Source organism: Canis lupus, chromosome 37 (assembly GCF_011100685.1).
Source record: "Canis lupus familiaris isolate Mischka breed German Shepherd chromosome 37, alternate assembly UU_Cfam_GSD_1.0, whole genome shotgun sequence".
Lineage (NCBI taxonomy): Eukaryota > Metazoa > Chordata > Mammalia > Carnivora > Canidae > Canis > Canis lupus.
This window is the reverse complement of record NC_049258.1, coordinates 25,632,877-25,653,173: the sequence shown is the minus strand read 5'-3', so window position 1 is coordinate 25,653,173 and position 20,297 is coordinate 25,632,877. Positions and strand designations below refer to the sequence as shown.

The 20,297-nt window shown below is 57.9% G+C and overlaps 3 protein-coding genes across 15 annotated transcripts; 2 read left to right on the top strand and 1 right to left on the bottom strand.

The window, feature by feature from the left end:
- The first annotated feature begins 35 nt into the window (after positions 1 to 35).
- ATG9A (autophagy related 9A) lies at positions 36 to 9,282 on the top strand. Of its 12 annotated transcripts, none has more exons than XM_038585800.1 (17): positions 37 to 206; positions 956 to 1,031; positions 1,181 to 1,237; positions 1,643 to 1,774; positions 1,900 to 1,943; positions 2,485 to 2,549; positions 3,359 to 3,520; positions 3,713 to 3,854; positions 4,019 to 4,767; positions 4,851 to 5,004; positions 5,110 to 5,289; positions 5,677 to 5,925; positions 6,110 to 6,288; positions 6,412 to 6,529; positions 7,328 to 7,550; positions 7,726 to 7,871; positions 8,214 to 9,282. In XM_038585800.1, exons 4-17 carry the CDS (start codon positions 1,672 to 1,674, stop codon positions 8,217 to 8,219), a joined length of 2,520 nt encoding a protein of 839 aa, XP_038441728.1. In that variant the 5' UTR covers positions 37 to 206; positions 956 to 1,031; positions 1,181 to 1,237; positions 1,643 to 1,671; the 3' UTR covers positions 8,220 to 9,282. The 12 variants fall into 12 exon arrangements, with proteins under 12 accessions (XP_038441734.1, XP_038441728.1, XP_038441724.1 ...); XM_038585796.1 differs by having other exon boundaries at positions 1,178 to 1,237; XM_038585801.1 differs by lacking the exon at positions 37 to 206 and adding an exon at positions 352 to 513.
- A 534-nt stretch (positions 9,283 to 9,816) lies between these two features.
- ABCB6 (ATP binding cassette subfamily B member 6) lies at positions 9,817 to 17,107 on the top strand. The gene is made up of 19 exons (XM_038585792.1): positions 9,817 to 10,523; positions 10,836 to 10,973; positions 11,226 to 11,412; positions 11,608 to 11,709; positions 11,878 to 12,061; positions 12,715 to 12,836; positions 13,365 to 13,474; positions 13,795 to 13,860; positions 14,042 to 14,167; positions 14,303 to 14,379; positions 14,469 to 14,532; positions 14,651 to 14,736; positions 14,968 to 15,025; positions 15,242 to 15,346; positions 15,728 to 15,902; positions 16,049 to 16,161; positions 16,400 to 16,494; positions 16,568 to 16,636; positions 16,819 to 17,107. The coding sequence occupies exons 1-19, from the start codon at positions 9,975 to 9,977 to the stop codon at positions 16,919 to 16,921; spliced, it is 2,529 nt and encodes an 842-aa protein (XP_038441720.1). The 5' UTR covers positions 9,817 to 9,974; the 3' UTR covers positions 16,922 to 17,107.
- Positions 17,108 to 17,207: 100 nt separating this feature from the next.
- ZFAND2B (zinc finger AN1-type containing 2B) lies at positions 17,208 to 20,054 on the bottom strand. 2 transcript variants are annotated; one of them, XM_038585793.1, is made up of 9 exons: positions 19,829 to 20,054; positions 19,474 to 19,568; positions 19,134 to 19,265; positions 18,851 to 19,002; positions 18,495 to 18,590; positions 18,359 to 18,419; positions 18,203 to 18,270; positions 17,813 to 17,885; positions 17,208 to 17,608 (listed from the first exon to the last, which is right to left on the bottom strand). In XM_038585793.1, exons 1-9 carry the CDS (start codon positions 19,881 to 19,883, stop codon positions 17,564 to 17,566), a joined length of 777 nt encoding a protein of 258 aa, XP_038441721.1. In that variant the 5' UTR covers positions 19,884 to 20,054; the 3' UTR covers positions 17,208 to 17,563. The 2 variants fall into 2 exon arrangements, with proteins under 2 accessions (XP_038441721.1, XP_038441722.1); XM_038585794.1 differs by having other exon boundaries at positions 17,208 to 17,504.
- Between the last annotated feature and the right edge of the window lie 243 nt (positions 20,055 to 20,297).

The following is a 20,297-nucleotide window of genomic DNA, read 5'->3' as shown; positions in this document are numbered from 1 at the left end:
CCCCCTCGCGCTCATTGGTCAGACCGGCTGCGGTGACAGTGAGTGGCAGGCGCCGGGCCTAGAGCTTCGGGTCCGGACGAACCCAGTGGAGCCGACCGAGCCCCTGGAATCACTCGGGTCACGGTTCCTGAGGTGAAACGCGAGATCGATTACTGGAATCTCCGGGCCCGGGCCGGGCCTGACGGAGGGCGCCCGCGGGGCCCTAAGTGAGCGCACGGCGGGTAACGGGGGGCAGGGGGCGCCGCGGGAGGGGCGGAGGCGCGCGGCCGGAATGTTTTGATGGCGGGGGCGCGCGGGCGGGGGCGCGCGGGCGTCGGGGCCGCGCGCGAGGTTGTCCGCTGTTGGGAGCCGAGCCCTCGGCCTGGCGCCGGGCGACCCAGGGGCGCGCCGGGCTGGGTCTTGGCTGGGTGTCGGCTGCCGGGCTGGCTCGAGTCTTCCAGCATCCGCAGGCACCCCGAGCCCCCCCGGCCCGCGGGGCTCCTTGACCCTGGGGCCACACTGACCCCGTGAGTGGTGAGTGCCCCGAGCGGAGCGCCGTCAGCCCTTCCGACCCAGGGCTCCCACTAACCCAGGGAATCCCACTGGGGCCAGGCTGGGCCGCGTTCCACGGCCCCCGGGGTCTGCACCGGCGGGTGAGTTCCCCGAGCGCCGCCTAGACGAGCCTGGCTCCAGGGACCTACAGACCCCACAGTTGGCCCAGGATCTGGGTCCACACCGGCCCAGTCAGGATTTCCCGTCCAGGAATTACGCCTGCCTGTTGGGCCTTTGGTGCTAGGGAGCCAGGGGAAGAGGATGAACAGAAAAGTCATTTCAGAAAAGACTCTTCTTGGGTGTTGGCTTTCGGGGGGCTTTGAGGGCTTTGAGGACCCTGTGAGGCCTAATTTCTGAGAATGAGGTGGGGCGATGGAAAAACAGTCCAGGGTAGCTGTCTGACCTCAGGCCTGTACTGACTCAGTCTTTACAGGTTCAACAAGCCACTTCTTGGGATCCCAGAGTTGGATGAGTGGCCAGTATAGTACAGACCAGAGGAAGTACGCGGAGCCCCCATGCCTCTCCCCCACTGCAGCCTCCCTGCCCCGTGCTTGGCCTCCTCTTAGTGGAGGGTGGGTGGGCAGGAGGGCTGGCTTTCTTTTATCCCCACTCCCCACTCTCTGGGGCCTGACACCTTCTCCTCCAGCAGCTGCAGAGCCAGGGCATCAAGGGCTGGAGTGTGGAGCAGACGCTGTCCATGGAGCTGGTAGGGCCATGTGCTTATCTCAAACCTTTGTTTACAGACTGCTTCCAATCTGCTAGTCTCTTGGGAGACCCGGGTTTCTCCAGGAGGGCAGAGGGAAGTCCCCTTATCCCCACTAAATAGAAGATGAAACAGCACCCCCCCACCACCAGCACCAAAGGGGCAAGGGCTGGCTTCAGACCAGCAAGACCTCAGTAGGCACTCGGTAAAGGCTCTGGGATTGACTGGCTTCCCAGGCCCCAAGCTCTCAGCTCTCCTTTGGTAACTACTCCTCTGCCTCTGAGTGGAAAAGACTGGAAGTAGACACCAAGCCCAGAGATCCTTTCTCACTCTTTCTGGTCTACGAGGCAGGGCAGGAGACAAGCAGCACCAGAGTCTGAACCTGGATCTTTTTATCCTTACTGTTAGGTGGACAACGTGGACAGGGGGCGGTGGTGATGGCGCAGTTCGACACGGAGTACCAGCGCCTTGAGGCCTCCTATAGTGATTCACCCCCTGGGGAGGAGGACCTATTGGTGCACGTCCCTGAGGGGAGTAAATGTGAGTTCTTGGACATGACAGCAGAGCCGGGGCATGGGGAGGAGAGGGTCGGTGGAGGAACTCCGAGGGGGCAGGGGGGCTCGTGTTCCTTCAGGGCTCTGACCTCTCTGCTCCTGCGCCCACAGCACCTTGGCACCACATCGAAAACCTTGACCTCTTCTTCTCTCGAATATCCTTTGGGTCTCTGTGTTGGAGCTGTGGGACCGTTAGCCCCTCTCTAAGCTGGGCCCCAGATGGGAAGTTGGGGTGGCTTTGATTCTAATCTCTGGAAGGGAGATGGGAACTCTTCTGAAGGCTGAAAGAGGCTGGGGCAATGGTGATCGTTATAGATAATGATACCTCACGTTTCCCAAGAGCTACGTGCCTTTCACTTTGTGGTGTCAGTTTTTATAAGGAACCTCTCTAAAGAGGATCTTTCTTTTTGATGGGACACTAATAACTATAATAATTAGTATCTTTTGATTTACTCTGTGCCAGCTTTGTGTTAAAATACTTCACGCTCATTATCTCATACCTAATAATACCATGAGACAGGCGCTATTACCTCCAAAGTACCACCGGCAGACGAAAGTTGAGGGAGTAACATTGGCCAAAGTCACACAGCTAGAAAGTCCTAGAGCCAGGAGTTAAGTTCAGGTATGTGACTCCCCAAAGTCTGTGCCCCGAATTGCTGTCTCTCTAATCAACCACATTTTTCTTGACAATTCTACGTGTATAATCTACACCAGAAGAATGGCTTCACTTGCATGCTCATCGGGGAGGTCTTTGAGCTCATGTAAGTCTAAGAATGGACGGTGATGTGGGGAAGCACTGTGTGTCAGCCTTTTCCTCTTCCTGAGCTCAGCCAGCCCTGGCCATTCCTGCCAGTGCGGCTCAGTCCTCTGCTCAAAACCCTGCAGACCTAAGAGTTCAGGGACTGGGTGTGGCACCCAAATTCACAATCCTGTTTATTTGTTATCTCGCTTTTAAGGAATTCTTCCTAAATCCTCACTCTTCTCTGAAGAGAGCTCAGACTTGACCATTTCATCAGAGCTCCCGTGGGATGGACAGGGTTCAGTCAGGAGGTCTCAGAGATGCCCGCCACTTAAGAAAAGTGTGTGTTCTGCTTTGGTTATACCTAGGAAGGCAGAGCACTTTCTCAAAGGAAGAAGCCACATGACCTTGCCAAAGGGGAAGGGATTGAGAAACCCTCCCTCAATAACTAAAGACTGTAAATCCCTTTCGGGCTTCTAAATACTATCTCAAAAGGAAATCAGGGATTGGGAAGCCAGACCACAATCACAAGATCTTGGAGCGACTCTAGTAAATGGTGGTAGAGATTACCATGCTGTGAGGTGAGGAACGCAGGCTAATTGTGCGATGCCCAAGGCTAGGAGGAAAAAGCAGGAGCTGGTTTGGGCCTAAGAAGGTCCCTGGGGCTGAGCGGTGGAGAGAGCCCATGGGGAGTTTTCCAGCCTCAGCACGTCCCCCGGGGGTTGCTCTCTCACCTCATTCTGCTGCTTCCAGACTCTTCTCTCTGCCCCACACTATTTCACTGGTGCCCCTCTGACTCTTGGGCTGTGGCCCCTCTTCCCAATTCCTCAGGCAGTTCCTTTTTGTGGTTGCCTTCACCACCTTCTTGGTCAGCTGTGTGGACTATGACATCCTATTTGCCAACAAGATGGTGAACCATAGTCTTCACCCCACGGAGCCTGTCAAGGTCACTCTGCCAGACGCCTTTTTGCCTGCCCAGGTCTGTAGTGCCAGGTAAGGGCCGCAGGTCAAAGGACACCAGAGCCAGAGTTCCACCAGCAGGTAGGGAATGGAGTGGGGTGTGAGGCAGTAGCGCATCCCCTAGAACACAGACCGAGGCTCAGCCCCACCATAGCCTTCAGGAGTGTCCTGTCTGCCAAGACTCCTCAAGGGCCACCCCTCCTCCCCTGCTATTTCCCCCACCAGGATTCAGGAAAACGGCTCCCTTATCACCATCCTGGTCATCGCTGGGGTATTCTGGATCCATCGGCTTATCAAGTTCATCTATAACATTTGCTGCTACTGGGAGATCCACTCCTTCTACCTGCATGCTCTACGTATCCCCATGGTGAGGCTGGGAAGTTGGGCAGCTGGCACCACAGCCTGGGGAAGGGTTGGGCCTCACTGGCAGGTCAAGGAGCATCTGCGTACAGGCTCCAGTGGGCTAATGCGGGGCGAGGAGTCCAGGCTGCAAGCCAGCCTTGCCTAGCGTGTCCCTCCCCCGCCCTGCAGTCCGCTCTTCCGTACTGCACGTGGCAGGAAGTACAAGCACGGATCGTGCAGACCCAGAAGGAGCACCAGATCTGCATCCACAAGCGTGAGCTGACAGAGCTGGACATCTACCACCGCATCCTCCGCTTCCAGAACTACATGGTCGCCCTGGTTAACAAATCCCTCCTGCCTCTGCGCTTCCGCCTGCCAGGCCTTGGGGAGGCCGTCTTCTTCACCCGTGGCCTCAAGTACAACTTTGAGCTGATCCTCTTCTGGGGACCTGGCTCCCTGTTTCTCAACGAATGGAGCCTCAAGGCCGAGTACAAACGCGGGGGGCAACGGCTGGAGCTGGCCCAGCGCCTCAGCAACCGTATCCTGTGGATCGGCATCGCCAACTTCCTGCTGTGCCCCCTCATCCTCATCTGGCAGATCCTCTACGCCTTCTTCAGCTATGCTGAGGTGCTGAAGCGGGAGCCCGGGGCCCTGGGAGCACGTTGCTGGTCACTCTACGGCCGCTGCTACCTCCGCCACTTCAACGAGCTGGAGCACGAGCTGCAGTCCCGCCTCAACCGGGGCTACAAGCCCGCCTCCAAGTACATGAATTGCTTCTTGTCACCTCTGCTGACACTGTTGGCCAAGAATGGCGCCTTCTTCGCCGGCTCCATCCTGGCTGTGCTTATCGCCCTCACCATCTACGATGAAGACGTGTTGGCTGTGGAACACGTCCTCACCACCGTCACACTCCTGGGGGTCACCGTGACCGTGTGCAGGTGGGCTGGGGCAGCAGGCAGGAGCAAGCTGGACCAGTGTCCCTGGGAAAGGCTTGTCTCTCACTGTGGCCCCGATCCCCCAGGTCCTTTATCCCGGACCAGCACATGGTGTTCTGCCCCGAGCAGCTGCTCCGCGTGATCCTCGCTCACATCCACTACATGCCTGACCACTGGCAGGGTAATGCCCACCGCTCGCAGACCCGGGACGAGTTTGCCCAGCTCTTCCAGTACAAGGCAGTGAGTGGAGTTGGAGTTAGGGCCTGTTAGAGACTGGCCGATGGCTCGGTGGTGAGGGCGGGGAGCCCTCCTGCTCCCCTCTGACCTCGATCCCCTCCCTTATAGGTGTTTATCTTGGAGGAGTTGCTGAGCCCCATTGTCACACCCCTCATCCTCATCTTTTGCCTGCGCCCACGGGCCCTGGAGATCATAGACTTCTTCCGCAATTTCACCGTGGAGGTTGTAGGGGTTGGAGACACCTGCTCCTTTGCTCAGATGGATGTTCGCCAGCATGGCCATCCCCAGGTACCAGGAGGGGACGGGGGCAGGTGGCCAGAGCTGATGCTGGCAAAAAGACACCCCTCTGAGCCAACGATTTGCAGGAAGGCAGCCCTGCCTCTGGGCAGCCATGCACGAGGGTACACACTGCTTGGTGAATAGGAGCTTCGGCTGGATTTTAGCCTTAAACTTGCACCTTTGGCCAAGTGCCCTTGAGAAAGGCACAAACCAAGCAACTAGCCCAGCGAGCCGACTGTGCCGCCTGGGGTGGGCCTTGGGGCTGCGGACGAGAGACAGACAGCAGCGCATTGCTGTCTCGGTCCTCCAGGGGCAGGGCCTCCCTGCTGGCAGGAAAGGTACAACAAGCGTTTCTGTCAGAGGACGGTCCTGCTCACTGGAGCCTCCCTTGTGCAGTGGCTGTCCGGCGGGCAGACGGAAGCCTCAGTGTACCAGCAAGCTGAGGACGGGAAGACAGAGCTGTCACTCATGCACTTTGCCATCACCAACCCCGGCTGGCAGCCACCCCGTGAGAGTACAGCCTTCCTCGGCTTCCTCAAGGAGCAGGTTCAGCGGGACGGAGCAGCCGCTGGCCTCGCCCAAGGGGGGCTGCTCCCTGAAAATGCCCTCTTTACGTCCATCCAGTCCTTACAGTCTGAGTCTGAGGTGTGTCCTTGGGGACTAGGAGGTGACGGGCAGAGTGTGAGCTGAGGGCCAGGCCTGGGGTGGAAGGGCCTTGCTACCTGGTTGGTTTCCTTCTGTCAGTTCAGTCTGTGTCCTTGGGTGCTGACACCCAGGGCCCTGTGGCCTCCCTGCTGCCCTGGTAATTCAGCTCACCCCTTTTTCACAGCCACTGAGCCTGATTGCAAACGTGGTAGCTGGCTCCTCGTGCCGTGGCCCCCCACTGCCCAGAGACCTGCAGGGTTCCAGGCACAGGGCCGAAGTCGCCTCTGCCCTGCGCTCCTTCTCCCCTCTGCACCCCGGTCAGGTTCCCGCAGGCCGAGCTCCTAGCACCATGACAGGCTCTGGGTGAGTAGAGATGGGCCTCGGTGGAAGGGCGTGGCAATCCCCCCCCCCCCCCCCCCCGCCCCAGTAACTTTGGGGCTCTTAGAAATGTTGACGGCTGCGGTCTGTCTGTGCTGGGAGGGACAGGGTGGATGCCAGGACAGCCAGCTCCGGGAGCAGCGTGTGGGAAGGACAGCTGCAGAGCCTGGTGCTGTCGGAGTACGCATCCACCGAGATGAGCCTGCACGCCCTCTATATGCACCAGGTGAGTGGGCAGCAAGGGGCAGAGCCACAGAGTCAAGCTGGCCACTGACAAATAGAATAGAGGGTTCTAGGCAAGGAAAAGCAAGACATGGGTCTGGAACCCTTGTCTGTTATTCACCTACTCTAAGCTCCATTCCTGCAGATACCCTTTTGCCATCCATTTTTAGGCAAGCTTATTGTCATCCGGGGCCTTGACACATTTGCTATTTCCCTTGCCAAGAATCCACTTCCCTAGATATGCTTATGGCTCCCTCCTTTAATCACCTGTCTGTTCTTAACTGTTCCATGAGACGTCTCTGGCCACCCTGACCAAAAGAGTCTCCCTTGGCCACCCCCGACTCTCCCTGCTTTTATTTTTCTCTGTAGCATTTATCTGATCTATTGCATTTTCCCTCTTTTATTTTATTGTCTCTGATCCCCCCGCACCACCTCTGCCTCCAGCATACAAGCCAAACAAGGGCTGAGATTTTTGTCTGTTGTTCAGTGCTATCTTCCTGGCACCTTGAAAGAGTGCCTGGCACTTAGATGTACCACCAACTTGTTCTTGACTCAAATGACTAGGCAAAACGAGTGCCATCACAACTTATGCAACAGGTTCGTTCCAGGGATCTGCTGAGAGTTTAACCTATAAGATGTCGTATGTGTCTTACACACTGTTAATAAGATAGTTACTCTGGGTCAGTGATTCTGGGCGCGGTGCCAGAAATGGGAACATTTGGAACAGTGTAGTGGGGGCAGCTGTTTCAGATATCCTAGCCTTAACTAATGAGTGTCACCCTCCACTCCCCACACTTCTCAGCTCCATAAACAGCAAGCCCAGGCCGAGCCTGAGCGGCATGTGTGGCATCGCCGGGAGAGCGATGAGAGTGGGGAGAGCGCCCCTGAAGAGGGGGGAGAGGGCTCCCGGGCCTCCCAACCTATCCCCCGCTCTGCCAGCTATCCCTGTGCTGCACCCCGGCCTGGAGCACCCGAGACCACCGCCCTGCAGGGGGGCTTCCAGAGGCGCTATGGGGGTATCACAGGTATCCAACGGGGGTACAGCAGGGTACAGTGGCTCTTTGGGGGGGCCTCTTGGGGAGGAAAGAAGTCAGAGGGATCAAGCCCAAAGAGACTAACCCTTACCCCCACCTTGAACAGCCCCAGAACCTTGCTCCACATTTGTGTTCGTTCTAAGACCATGTTTACTTGTGTCTCTAGATCCTGGCACGGTACCCCGGGCTCCCTCTCACTTCTCCCGGCTGCCCCTTGGAGGGTGGGCTGAAGATGGGCAGTCAGCATCAAGGCACCCAGAGCCGGTGCCCGAGGAGGGCTCGGAGGATGAGCTTCCCCCTCAGGTGCACAAGGTAAGGGCCCCAGGACTGGAGAACAGCTACCAGATGTAGTAACTTCCAGGCTGAGATCAAAGTCTCCTGTGAAAGAAGGCAGGCCTCTCGTATGGAGGTACTGTCCCTTCCCCTCCAAAATACACTCCCATTTTTTGCCTCCCCTACTCTGGAATCCAGGGCTTAATTTTCCCCTTCACTTTCCTCCCCTGGAATCAAGCTTTCCCCTTCATTTATCTCCAAGGTTTTGTGTGTGTGTGTGTGTGTGTGTGTGTGTGTGTGTTTTTGTTTTGCTTTTTTGCAGGAAGGTGGTAAGCAGATAGCTGAAGATGGTCTCCACTACTGACCCTTTTCTCTCTACAGGTATAGACAAGGCTGAGGAGGGTCCCTATGTCCCAGGATGGAGGCCACGGTTGCCCTGCCATCCCATCTGCCCGCCATGGAGGGCTCCTCTGACTGTTGCCTGGCTCCACGTGTGTGGTGTTTGTGTGTCTGTGCCTGGCCAAGGGAGGTGCCAACGCTGGGCTTGCCGCAGCCCCAGGAGAGAAATTGGGGGCCTAGGAACCAAGGCACACAGGACTCTAGCCTCATCCCCAGGACCCCCCTTGGCTCAGAGTGTGGTGCTAGAAACTGGTCCCCGGTCCAGCCCCAGTACTGCCACCTTTGCACCCACCCCTGCAAGTCTCCAGAGGACTGCCCACCACAGAAGCTGCCAAGCAGGGAGAACCTGTGCCAACTGTGGAGTGGGGAGGTTGGGCCCGGACCCTCAACCTCTGCAGCCTCCCTCCCCCACCCCGAACAGATGAGTAGCTCAGGCTGTGGCCCTTACCTCACCCCCAGTTCTCTCCCAGTGCTACAGCCTGCTCACCTCTCCTGCTTCCTGCACATGACAGGCATGTATGCCGCTTACTCTGTTCTGTTCGCTTGCTCCCGTTCTGTTCAGCTTTTGCTTCGCACTGGTGTGGAGACCCTAGCTCCCAGCTCCTCTCATGCTACCTTTTGACACTACGAAGGAAGGTTTCTAAAAGGCAGGAGCAGGATGGAAGTTCTTTGCTGCCCTCTCCAAGTTTGAAGCAGGGCCCCTGAGAGACTGAGGCCGTCCTGGCCTCCATTGCTGCTTATTGTACCCCTTAACCGCCTGCACAAAGGACGGACTGGGCTGGTTGTGCCCTCGGCTGTCTACCTCCCAGCAAGAGAGCTCTGGGCTGCCTCCCGCTGTTCCCCCCGGGGCTGGAGGGGCGACAGGAGGCCTGCGCCCGAGGCTGTGAGCTGCCGCATTGCATGCTGGGACCCAGCTCCTACTCTCCGCCCCACCCCTCGCCCGCCCGGGCCGCTGCGGGCGTGGAACGCGGCGCTGCCCGGGCTCACAGCGGAAGGCGTAGGAACTGTGTACAGCTTGATAACCCTTAATAAAAAAGGGACTTTGACCGGGCTTGTTGCGTCGCGCGGCTGGGATCCCGGGAAGGAGCGGAGTGGGGTGCGGGCGAGCCCCCTGCTGGTGGGGGCCCGGCCGGGCGGTGGGAAGGTGGGCCGACGCCGTCACTCGGATACACCGGGCGGGCCAGCGAGCAGGACCACCTCCCAGCGCCGCGCCGCGGAGGTCAAGGTCTCGGGTCGGACGTGCGGTCAGATTTCGCGCTCTGAGCACGTGACCGGGCCGGCCCCGCCCCTGTATTTTGCCTTTTCCGCGTGCACGCTCTCCCCGCGCCCCGCCCCCTCGGCGAGGCTGGCCAATGGGGGCCCCGGTAGGGGCTGGGGCCGCCCCGTGGGCGGGGCTGCCGCGCCGGCGCCGCGCCGGCCGCACGCTCCACATTCCTTGGGCCCGGACGCGGCCGGAGGGTCCCGGGCGGCGAGCGGGGGGCGGACGGACGCGCGAGGAGGGCGTGCGTGCCCTGCGTGAGTGCGCGGCGGCGGCGCGTGCGCGGGGCAGGGGAGCGGGGGGAGCGTGGGCGGGCCCACGTGTGCCCCTGCGCGAGGCCCCCGCGGCTCGGCGCCCCTCGGGTCCATGACCCGGGACCCCGCGGCCTCCGCGCCCCGCCCCGAGCCGCCGGTCCGGGTTTCCGCCCCCGCAGCCCCCGCAGCCCCCGCGGTGCCGGCAGCCCCGGCCGGCGGCCACGCATCGCCATGGTGACTGTGGGCAACTACTGCGAGGCCGAGGGGCCCGCGGGGCCGGCCTGGGTGAAGGGTGGCCTGAGCCCCTGCTTCTTCTACACGCTCGTGCCCTCCATACTGATGGGCCTGGGGGCTCTGGCCTTGGTGCTGGCCCTTCCCTGCAAGCGTCGCGAGCGGCCCACTGGCGCCCACGAGCGCTCTTGGACCGCCGGCCCTCTTGTCGCTCCCTACGTGCTGCAGTTGCTCCTGGCCACGCTTCAGGTGGCGCTGCCCCTGGCCAGCCTGGTCGGCCGGGTGGGCACTGCCGGGGGCGCCCCGCTGCCAGGCTACCTGCTGCTGGCTTCCATCCTGGGGACTCTGGCCAGCGCCTGTGGCCTGGGGCTGCTCGTGGTGGAGCATAACCAGGCCTGGCAGAAACTAGCAATGGGCATCTGGATCGAGTTCAGGCACAGCGCGGGTCTCCTGCTCCTCTGGACTGTGGCGTTTACAGCTGAGAACTTGGCCCTCGTGTCTTGGAACAGCCCACAGTGGTGGTGGGCAAGGGCAGACTTGGGCCAGCAGGTAAGGGACCTCCTGGGGACAGGAGAGTCATGAGGGGCAAGGGCTGGGAAGAAGGATGGTGTGTCTGGCCACACTGGCTCCATACTTTGGGATGCCTTTAAGGAGGTGAAGGGAGAGGCCTGCCTGGCCTGGTTGCTGATAGCCAGCTGGTGGGGTGTGTCTGTGCTGAGTCACTCTAAACTTTTTCCAAGCCTTCTTGATGCTGGGGCCCTGACCTGGGTGTGTGCCCTACCCCAGACCCCAGTCCTGTTGTAAGTGGTAACAATGGCATTTTGGCCTTCTTTGATGCTCTCCCTACACGTTTTATCCTAGGTTCAGTTTAGCCTCTGGGTGCTGCGATATGTGGTTTCTGGAGGGCTTTTTATCCTGGGACTCTGGGCCCCTGGACTTCGTCCCCAGTCCTATGCCCTGAAGGTTAATGAAGAGGATCAAGATGTAGAGAGGAGCGAGGTATTCCTGAACTTCTGAACCACAGGGTCTGTCTGAATTTCATTGCCTGTCTTCATTCACATTTTTTCACCGTAGTACTTCTTTCCCAAATCTCAGTTTGTGCCCTGTAAGCCTTTCTGACCTCATCAGGGGATCATTTGTGAGTCTGAGATAACTGGGAGCTGTAATCCCATACATTTTCCCTAGAGGAGTTCGACTAGGGCACTTCTGTTCAATTTCTGAGCTCCCCTCCTCTGTGTTGCACCATCCTAGGTTCAGACAACAGAGGCACCCCCAAGATCTACTTGGCGAGACCTTGGCAGGAAGCTCCGCCTGCTGAGTGGCTACCTGTGGCCTCGAGGGAGTCCAGTTCTGCAGCTTGTCGTGCTCATCTGCCTGGGGCTCATGGGGTTGGAACGGGGACTGAATGTGTTGGTCCCCATATTCTATAGGAACATAGGTGAGGGAGAAGGGGTGCCAGCTCAGCTCTCTGGTCCTTCATTGGCTGGATGAGGAGTAGGGACCCTAACTTAAGGGAGGTGGGACAGCATTAGGAACTGGATGATCAGAAAGGGGCTGTGGCTGGTGCCTGGAGTAGTTTCTCCTGAAGAATCCCCGGGGGCCAAAAGTGGGCTCTGACTTATTTTCTCTGTAGTGAACTCACTGACCGAGAAGGCACCTTGGAACTCCCTGGCCTGGATTGTTACCACCTATGTTGCCCTCAAGTTCCTCCAGGGGGGTGGCACTGGCAGTACAGGTATGATAGGACTCTGCTGTCACCCTGGTTGGCGTTGGGCTCTCCCCCACTTCCCCCCAAGCATCCCTCCCCTGGCCCCTTGGTGATCTCAGACCTTTCATGTCTTGGTACTGGGCTGATGTCATCTGGCCCCTAAGTTCTACTGAGGTCCACCCTGGCTTCCCCTAGGCTTTGTGAGCAACCTGCGCACGTTCCTATGGATCCGGGTACAGCAGTTCACATCACGGCAGGTGGAGCTGCGCCTCTTCTCCCACCTGCACGAGCTCTCTCTGCGCTGGCACCTGGGGCGCCGCACAGGGGAGGTGCTGCGGATCGTGGACCGGGGCACATCCAGTGTCACAGGGCTGCTCAGGTGCCAGGCCAGTGGAAATGGAGTGTGGGAGGGTGGAGCTGGAGAAGCAAGAATGAAGGGGCTGGCAGGAGACAGCACCCTGCTTCAGCTACCTCTCCATTCTTTTTTTTAATCCTTTATTTTATTTTATTTTATTTTATTTTATTTTATTTTATTTTTTTAATCCTTTTTTTTTTGAGATTAACATATACGTGCTTTCATAATAAACGAATAAAATGGAAGAAGTACCTCATAAATTCGACTCCTTTCTCCAGAGGTTCCCACTCCATGTAGGATGTTGAGTTCTGCTCTTGACATTTTTACATACATATGTGTGCAGACTCACAGCACTGATATGTTATTGGGCAGGATTTTCCTAAAACACATGAGATCATGACATAGGTATTGTTCCAGAAGTGCCTTATTAACAAAACATTATGGAGATCTATTCTTTATCCTCCGTGAAGATCCTCCTCGTTCATTATAATTGGCCCAGAGCATTCTGTACTTGGGGCATGCTACAATTTATTTGGCCCTCCACCTCTTGAGGGGGCATTTAGCTTGATTCTAGTCTCTCGTCACTGAAAAACAAAATACCACATGAGACTCTTGGGGGCAGAGTTTCTGGCTCTAAGCCCCTAAACTGTCCTTTGTTGCTTGACTTGCATTCCTAGCTACCTGGTGTTCAACATCATCCCCACACTGGCTGACATCACCATTGGCATCATCTACTTCAGCATGTTCTTCAATGCCTGGTTTGGCCTCATTGTGTTCCTGTGCATGAGTCTTTACCTCAGTGAGTGCTGCTTGGTGGGAGCGTCTCCCTGAATTGTGGTAGGGACTGCCTTGGGTATGAGCCCTGCCCCTACTCAGTGGCCCAGCTAGGAGAGGCTGTCCATTGGTGGACTTGAATAAGCTCCTGCTGCTCCCCAACATGATGGCTTGGCCTCCTCCTCTGCCAGGGAAGCCTTAGCTGAACCCGGATAGAGGGCCAGGGAAGGGCATCCTGGTCACATTGGGGGCCTGCTGTGGGGTGCACATCAAAGAGAAACCTCAATTTCTCTAACCAGATGCAGCTCGCCTTCATTTGGTCGCCAACAGCATTTTCACACACAGGGCTTGGTACAGGCTGCAAAGAGATCTTGGGCACGGCCCCTTCCCTCAGGGAGCTTAGGGCTCTTTCCCTTTGGGATCTAGGTCCCTGGTCTGTAGCTCAGGGTTCATGTGTATGTGGTAGGTAGCAGACCTCCCCCTGTGGTCTCTGGTGTTGGGAGTGATGTCTTGATCTCTTCTTCTCTTTCTTACCCAACCTATTACTCTGTAGTCATGACCATTGTGGTCACTGAATGGAGAACGAAGTTTCGACGTGCTATGAACACACAGGAGAATGCTACCCGGGCACGAGCTGTGGACTCTTTGCTAAACTTCGAGACGGTAGTGAAGGCCTTGGTGGCAGTAGTGTGAGACACAGGGATGTGGAGCAGTGGGGCTGCCAAGAAGCTGGGGGTGGGGGTGCTGTTTAAAATGAGGAAGGCAGGGCACCTGGCTGGCTCAGTTGGAAGAGTGTGCAACTCCTAATCTCAGGATTGTGAGCTTGAGCCCAGGTTGGGTGTAGAGATGTCTTAAATAAAAATAAGACTTAAAAAAAATAGATAAAAATACGATGAGGAAGGAGGCATTGGGAAGGCTGGAGGAAATGATGCAGGCATTCATGCTGCAGCCGTGTCTTAACACCAGTGATTTGACTTGGTCAGGTGAAGTATTACAACGCGGAAGGTTATGAAGTGAACTGCTATCGAGAGGCCATCACCAAATATCAGGTGAGGATGCTGGTTTGATGCCTGTTGAGAGCAGTGGCCTAGCCTTGTGGAATTGCCAGGGCCAAGAGGAGTATGGTTTGGGCTGAAAAATCAAGGTTGAAGATACCTGGGCCCAGGTTTGGATTTGGTGAGACTGTATACATGACATTCCACTTACGCCCCCATATTATTATTGCCCCAGGATTTGGAGTGGAAGTCAAGTGCTTCACTGGTTTTACTAAATCAGACCCAGAACCTGGTGATTGGACTTGGGCTCCTTGCTGGCTCCCTGCTTTGTGCATACTTTGTCAGCGAGCAGAAGCTACAGGTGAAGAAATGGTGCTGGGGACGGAAGAGGGGCCCGAGACCTACATCCAGGCCCCCAGGTGTCTGGGTGGGAAGTGGGCAGGGGGACAGCCTGTTGGTGGCTGGTGACTCGGTACTCCTCGTTGGATTTCCACAGGTCGGGGACTTTGTGCTGTTTGGCACCTACATCATCCAGCTGTACATGCCCCTCAACTGGTTTGGCACCTACTACAGGTAACCTGATCTCTGCCCCTCACCTGTCCGGGATGCATGGTTATTTCCCCAGCTCCTCAGAGGAGCCCCAGCCAGCACTATTCTTGCAGGATGATCCAGACAAACTTCATCGACATGGAGAACATGTTTGACCTGCTGAAAGAGAAGCCAGAAGTAAGTGGAGTGAGGGGAGTTGGGGGCAGGGTGGGAAGCGGCAGTCTGCGAGGTTGCTCCTAGTGTCTGGAGAACCCCAGACCTATGACGGCAGCACCCATGGGTGGTACTCTGCTAGGTGAAGGACCTCCCTGGAGCAGGGCCCCTGCGCTTCCAGAGGGGCCAGATTGAGTTTGAGAACGTGCACTTCAGCTATGCGAATGGGTAAGGCCCTGATTTTGCCACCTCACAGCGCCCTTTTGCCTCATCCACATATACGTGGATAAGTATGTATCCCCACAAGTATCCCCACACCCCATCCCTGCCTTTCCACCCACCACTGCCTAGGAAGAGAGCCTGAGCAGGGGAGGAGCAGGGCCCAGTAGCAGCTCTCCCGATAGAAGGAGTCACTGGGAGCACAGCAAGCCTGCTGACCATGCTCACCCTTCCTTCCAGGCGGGAAACCCTGCAGGATGTGTCCTTCACCGTCATGCCTGGACAGACAGTGGCCCTGGTGAGAGAAGACCCAGGCACTTGGCCCCGACTCCTTGAGTTTCCCTAGCCCAGTATTCATGGAAGTTTGTGACTGAGGCTGTGGAGTCAGAATGCTGTCATGACAGGCCACAGGATTGAGTGTAGCAGCCTCCTTGGACGTTGGTGGCTTTTTGGAGAGCAAGCCTTAAAAGCCAGCAGGCCTGAAAGTGTTCTCCCTTTGTTTCCAATGCAACAGGTGGGCCCATCTGGAGCGGGGAAGAGCACAGTATTGCGCCTGCTGTTTCGCTTCTATGACATCAGCTCTGGCTGCATCCGGATAGATGGGCAGGACATCTCCCAGGTGCGGTTGCTTGGGAGAAGATTGTAATTTAGGGGCCCGTTGTGAAAGAATGGCAGTTTGTGAAGTGCTGGCTACTCTCCAGGGAGAGGAGATGTCACCCCTGCAAAAAGCTGCAGCAGGAGACCTCAGCCTTCCTGACACCATGTAACGTACCCAAGTAAAGTAGTCATGAGCATAAAAAGCATCTCTTCTCTTTATAGATGGGGAAAAAGACTTAGGGAGGTCGAGTGATTTGTCCTCAACAGCTAGGATTTGGGATGGTGGTGACAGGGTTCCTGTACTCATCCCTTGTGTTTCCTCCTCCAGCTTGTCCTACCTCCCAGGCCTAGGGGTGGGGGTGGGGCAGTCTCACAGCCTGAGCATATGGTCTTCTGGCCCCAGGTGACCCAGATCTCCCTCCGGTCTCACATTGGAGTTGTGCCCCAAGACACCGTCCTCTTCAATGACACCATCGCCAACAATATCCGCTACGGCTGCATTACAGCCGGGGACGAGGAGGTGATGGCTGCTGCTCAGGCTGCAGGCATCCATGAGGCCATTATGAGTTTCCCTGAAGGTGAGCCTCCCAGGAGAGTGAGTCCCTCCCCTGCCTGGTTTAGTCCCATTGTTCCCTCTGAGCTCTGTTCCATCCATTCCTGCTCATGTGGTCACGGAAACCCCATGTATTACGTGTGACTTGAGAGAGGTGGGCAATATTCACAGGTTATGAGACGCAGGTGGGCGAGCGGGGACTGAAGTTGAGTGGTGGGGAGAAGCAGCGTGTCGCCATTGCTCGCACCATTCTCAAGGCTCCAGACATCATTCTGCTGGATGAGGTGAGGGCCCTGGGCAGCCTGCTCCCCTCTTCCTCCCTTGCCCACACCCGGGCCATTCCTGCTGGATGGCTTTCCATTGCGGAGAGATACTATGAGTCCCTGCTTCATAAAAACACCTTAGGGTTCTCAAATACAGAGAAGGTTTTTTTGATTCCTGAGGTCTCAGCTAGCAGCCTGTATCCTCCTTCTACTTGGATTTTGGGTGGCGGGGGCAGGTTTACCCAGATCCTCTCTGTAGGCAACATCAGCGCTGGATACGTCTAACGAGAGGGCCATCCAGGCTTCTCTGGCCAAAGTCTGTGCCAACCGCACCACCATCGTAGTGGCCCACAGGTACAGGACCGGGCTGTGGGCACCGGGGGCCCGCTTGTGTTGTGTGGTGCGTAACTCAGCTCTGATCTCTCAGGCTCTCAACCGTGGTTGATGCTGACCAGATCCTTGTCTTTAAGGACGGCTGGATCGTGGAGAGAGGACGGTAAGGAACACAGCTGGATGAACACGGCAGGGCCTCCGAATTGGGGGCCTGAGGAAAAGGAAATCCCAGGGGTTTCTGAAAGGGCTTTCCCCTTGAGGATCCCTCTCACCTCTGTGGGCTGGCGGTGAGCACTCTTGAGGTGAACTGGGGAGTCGGGACTCACACTTTCCTCCTTGCCCCAGGCACGAGGCTCTGTTGTCCCGAGGTGGCATGTATGCTGACATGTGGCAGCTGCAGCAGCGGGGACAGGAAGAAGTCTCTGAAGACACCAAACCCCTGGACTGAGATATGGTGACCAAGGCTGTGGCCACGTCCCTCCCAAAGGATAATCCAGTGGGGAAGAAGATGTAGCCCTTTTCCTGGTATATTTCAAGCCAGTGTTGGGGTATGGTGCTAGCTATAGGAGGGAAAAGAACCTTCCAGAGAAGCACTTTTTGGGGGAAATAAAAAAAAGTGTGGATTGTGCTCGGATCCTTGTGACTGGTGTGGGGTATTGTGGGGGGCCCCTGCCCTTAGGTCAGGGGAGCTCCTTTGCTTTCAGTCTGACAGGAGAAAGAAACACATTCGGAGGTCTTGTTGACTGCCAAGATCCTTTATTCCTTCCAGGACCCCCTTGCCCCTAGAGATGGGGGCAGCCCCAGCGTAAAGGGGGATGACACGATGCAGGGGGCTGCCCTGCGTGGGGCCTGGCCAGCACTCTCCCAGGGCCCAACCACCAACGGTTGTAACTGCTCTCTCCTATGCAGCTGGAGAGGCCAGCAGGGCCATCTGTAGGCTCCGCTCCACAAGCTGCTGCTCCTGCTGCTCCCTGGAGGTGGCCTGCTCGTCTTCACTCCTGGCTGCTCCCAGCCTCCTCTCCCAGTGTACCCTAGAGGTGTGGGGGCCACAGTCCTCCTCAGTTGAGCCTCCCTCCCCAAGCCCAGGGCCCTAGCACAGGCTGCAGTTGGACGGCTTCAAGCTGCGGCTTTGGGCCTGGAGCAAGGAAAGGGGAAGGAAGGGAAGACAGGGCACGATGTCAAGGAAATGAGAGCCGGTCCTCACTTCAGAGCTCTGCGTGGGCTGGAGTCACGACGAAAACGAGAAGATGACCACCATTCCAAAACTCTCTACCACGTGAAGAAAGCCCCCGGGGTTCCTCCTCCCAGGGCAGGACTTCAGCTCCCCCAGCCCTCATACCTGCTGCTGCCGGTACTCTGCCTCACTGGCTGACAGCGCCTGTGCTAATGCTAAGTCCTCTTCCTCCTGAGAACTGAGAGGGAAGAGCAAGTTGGAGGACAACAATATCTAAAACATGAGCCTCTGATCTGTTAGGCATCCTCCTGGTGCTGAGCATGTGAGTATTCTCTGAGTCTTCACACAGCCCGATGGGGTAGGTAGTAGCACAGTCCCATTTTACAGAAAACCCTCAAGGGTTAAAGAACTTGTCAAAGGTCATAGAGTTAATCAGTTTACTTTTGAGCCCGGGTTCCTAATTATTATCCTACACGGGGTTGGAGTGGTCCCACGGCCCTCCTTCCAAACTGAACCACTGCCCACATCCCACCATCTTTCACTCAGGGTAGGTACCTTGGGACCTGGGGTTTGGTTTCTGCCAGTGACAGTTCCAGGGCTCGTTGCAGAGCCTCGTCCTCACTCTGCGAGAAATAGAAAGACCACCAGTCGCCTTGCACTTTATTCTCCACGTGGGTTTGCTTCTGTCTGCCCAGCCTCCGCCCAACTCACCAAGCCATTCTGCAGGGCAATCACTGGAGGGGCTGTCCGGGATGGAGACTGGGTGGTTGCTCTATGGCAGACATTCAAGAGACTCAGGTCAGAGACACGAAGGGAAAAGAGGGAGAGAAGAAACAGGCAGGCCTACCTGCTGGGAGAGGTAGACGAAGGCAACGTTCGACTTGGGCTGGGGACGGTGCTCGTAGAAGAAGCTAGACCTTGTGCTCTGGAGATGGCAGCAAGTCTGTAGGGAAGAGACACTCTTGGCATGCCTCCAACAACAGCCAGCTTGCATGCTCCTCCCAGGCCTTACCCAGGAAGTCAGGAGGGAAGTTCCTCCAAACAGTCTGGAAAAATAGGCACTTGAATAGGAAGCTAAAAGACTCCTCTGGCCAAAGGCAACAGGTTTGAAGCTCCCCAACTGGTAATGATAGATAGATACTGAGTCAGTTCCAAAAGGATGGGGTGATCCGAAAGGCAAGTACTGGACTTGGTTGCAATTACCCTGCCCGGCTGGTTGGGTGACTCTGCCCAGAACAATCATGGTCCAGTGGGTGCCGGTGCTTGATGCAGAAGTTCCGGCCGCAGCGCTCACAGGTCAGTTTCATCATTTCTCGCTGCCGGCAGCCAGCGCGTTCACACTTATTGGTGAAGATCTGAGGCGGAGAGGGAAGGTTTCTCTCTGCTGAGACCTGGGCCCGCATCTCCAACGCCATCATAACAGCTGTTGGGGCTTGCAAGCATCCGTGGCCCAGGCCGGGTCATGGCTAACCCCTCCAGTGCTTACCTTACGTTTTTGCTGGGCTGGATCTGAGCGGCAGTCTCGGTCAATGTGCTCCCCGACAGCGCGGTCGGGGGGCTCCCCTCTGGCCACAGGCACAGGCACATTACAGAGCGGGCATACAGGTACCTGGATGTCCTAGGGTTAAGGAGCAGGGGTCAGGCTGTGGCCCGCTCCCAGCCCTGAAATCCTTCCAGGCTTCCTCCCTGAAAGAACCCGGATGTGCCCCCTACAAACGCACCAGGAAACCGTGCTCCCAGCACCGAGCCTCAGAAACACAAAGGAGAGGAAATGGGAGGCCGAGGGAGTCCAGAGTGGCCGCAGGCACCTTCACCCGCCCCCTCACCTTTTGGTACGCGGATCCACAGTGATGCTGGGCGTAGGCCACATGGTCTGCGCAGAAGATGCCGGAGCAGGCGTCGCACTTGAGCGGCAGAAAATCTGCAGGGAGCGGGTCGGGTTGCAGGTCCAGCGGGACCTCGACGTCGTGCCCCCTCAGAGGAAGGGAAAACGCCGCCCGGTTTGCAACAAACTGCACCGGGTCCGAGGCCCCGCGCGCCTTAGCCACGCCCCCGCGGCCACCGCCCCCAGCGCCTCCCCCCGCCTCCCCCCGCGTTCCCGGCCCCCGAGCCCCCGCCGCCCCGCCGCCCCCAGCCCCCGGCCCCCGGCCCCGCCCCGGCCCCGCGCGCTCCGCCCCTCACCCAGGCGCTGACAGCTCGGCTCGGAACAGTGCGCCCCGAGGTCCGGAAACTCCATCGCCGGGCCGGGCCGGGCGGGGCCTGCTGGCGGAAGCAGCGGTGCCGAGCGCGTCCGGGGCTCCCGCTCCGGGCCGGGACCACGACCCCGCGCTCGCAGGGGGCTCCGGCCCCGCCCCCTCCCCCGCCCAGCCGGGGTTACGGGAGCCTCAGCCCTTCCCGGCCAGCGACTCCCACTCCTCCCCCCGCCGGCGCGCGCGGGCGTGCTGACGTCATCGCGCAGGGCGAGGGGCGGGGCCTCCCTGCTGGGCGGGCGGGGCGGGCGCGCGACGGCGCGGGGCTGCGGGGTCCAGGGCGCGGGCGCCGGCGGGCACCTTGCGGTGTCTGACGCACAGCGGGCCCTCGGCCCCTTCGCTCTGCGCCGCGGCTGCGTATTTCCTGCCGGTCCTTCTCGGGTTTAGCTCCGCGGCCCTTT

Coding starts and splice junctions, on each gene's coding strand:
- ABCB6 (XM_038585792.1), top strand. CDS start 9,975: ATGGTGACTGTGGGCAACTACTGCGAGGCCGAGGGGCCCGCGGGGCCG. Junction 11,710..11,877: donor GGGTGGCACTGGCAGTACAG/GTATGATAGGAC, acceptor GGCTTCCCCTAG/GCTTTGTGAGCAACCTGCGC. Junction 16,162..16,399: donor ACATCATTCTGCTGGATGAG/GTGAGGGCCCTG, acceptor TCCTCTCTGTAG/GCAACATCAGCGCTGGATAC.
- ATG9A (XM_038585804.1), top strand. CDS start 1,672: ATGGCGCAGTTCGACACGGAGTACCAGCGCCTTGAGGCCTCCTATAGT. Junction 4,768..4,850: donor GTCACCGTGACCGTGTGCAG/GTGGGCTGGGGC, acceptor CCGATCCCCCAG/GTCCTTTATCCCGGACCAGC. Junction 5,926..6,109: donor CCTTACAGTCTGAGTCTGAG/GTGTGTCCTTGG, acceptor CCTTTTTCACAG/CCACTGAGCCTGATTGCAAA.
- ZFAND2B (XM_038585793.1), bottom strand. CDS start 19,883: ATGGAGTTTCCGGACCTCGGGGCGCACTGTTCCGAGCCGAGCTGTCAG. Junction 19,266..19,473: donor GTGGATCCGCGTACCAAAAG/GTGAGGGGGCGG, acceptor CCTTAACCCTAG/GACATCCAGGTACCTGTATG. Junction 17,609..17,812: donor CAGAGTACCGGCAGCAGCAG/GTATGAGGGCTG, acceptor TCCTTGCTCCAG/GCCCAAAGCCGCAGCTTGAA.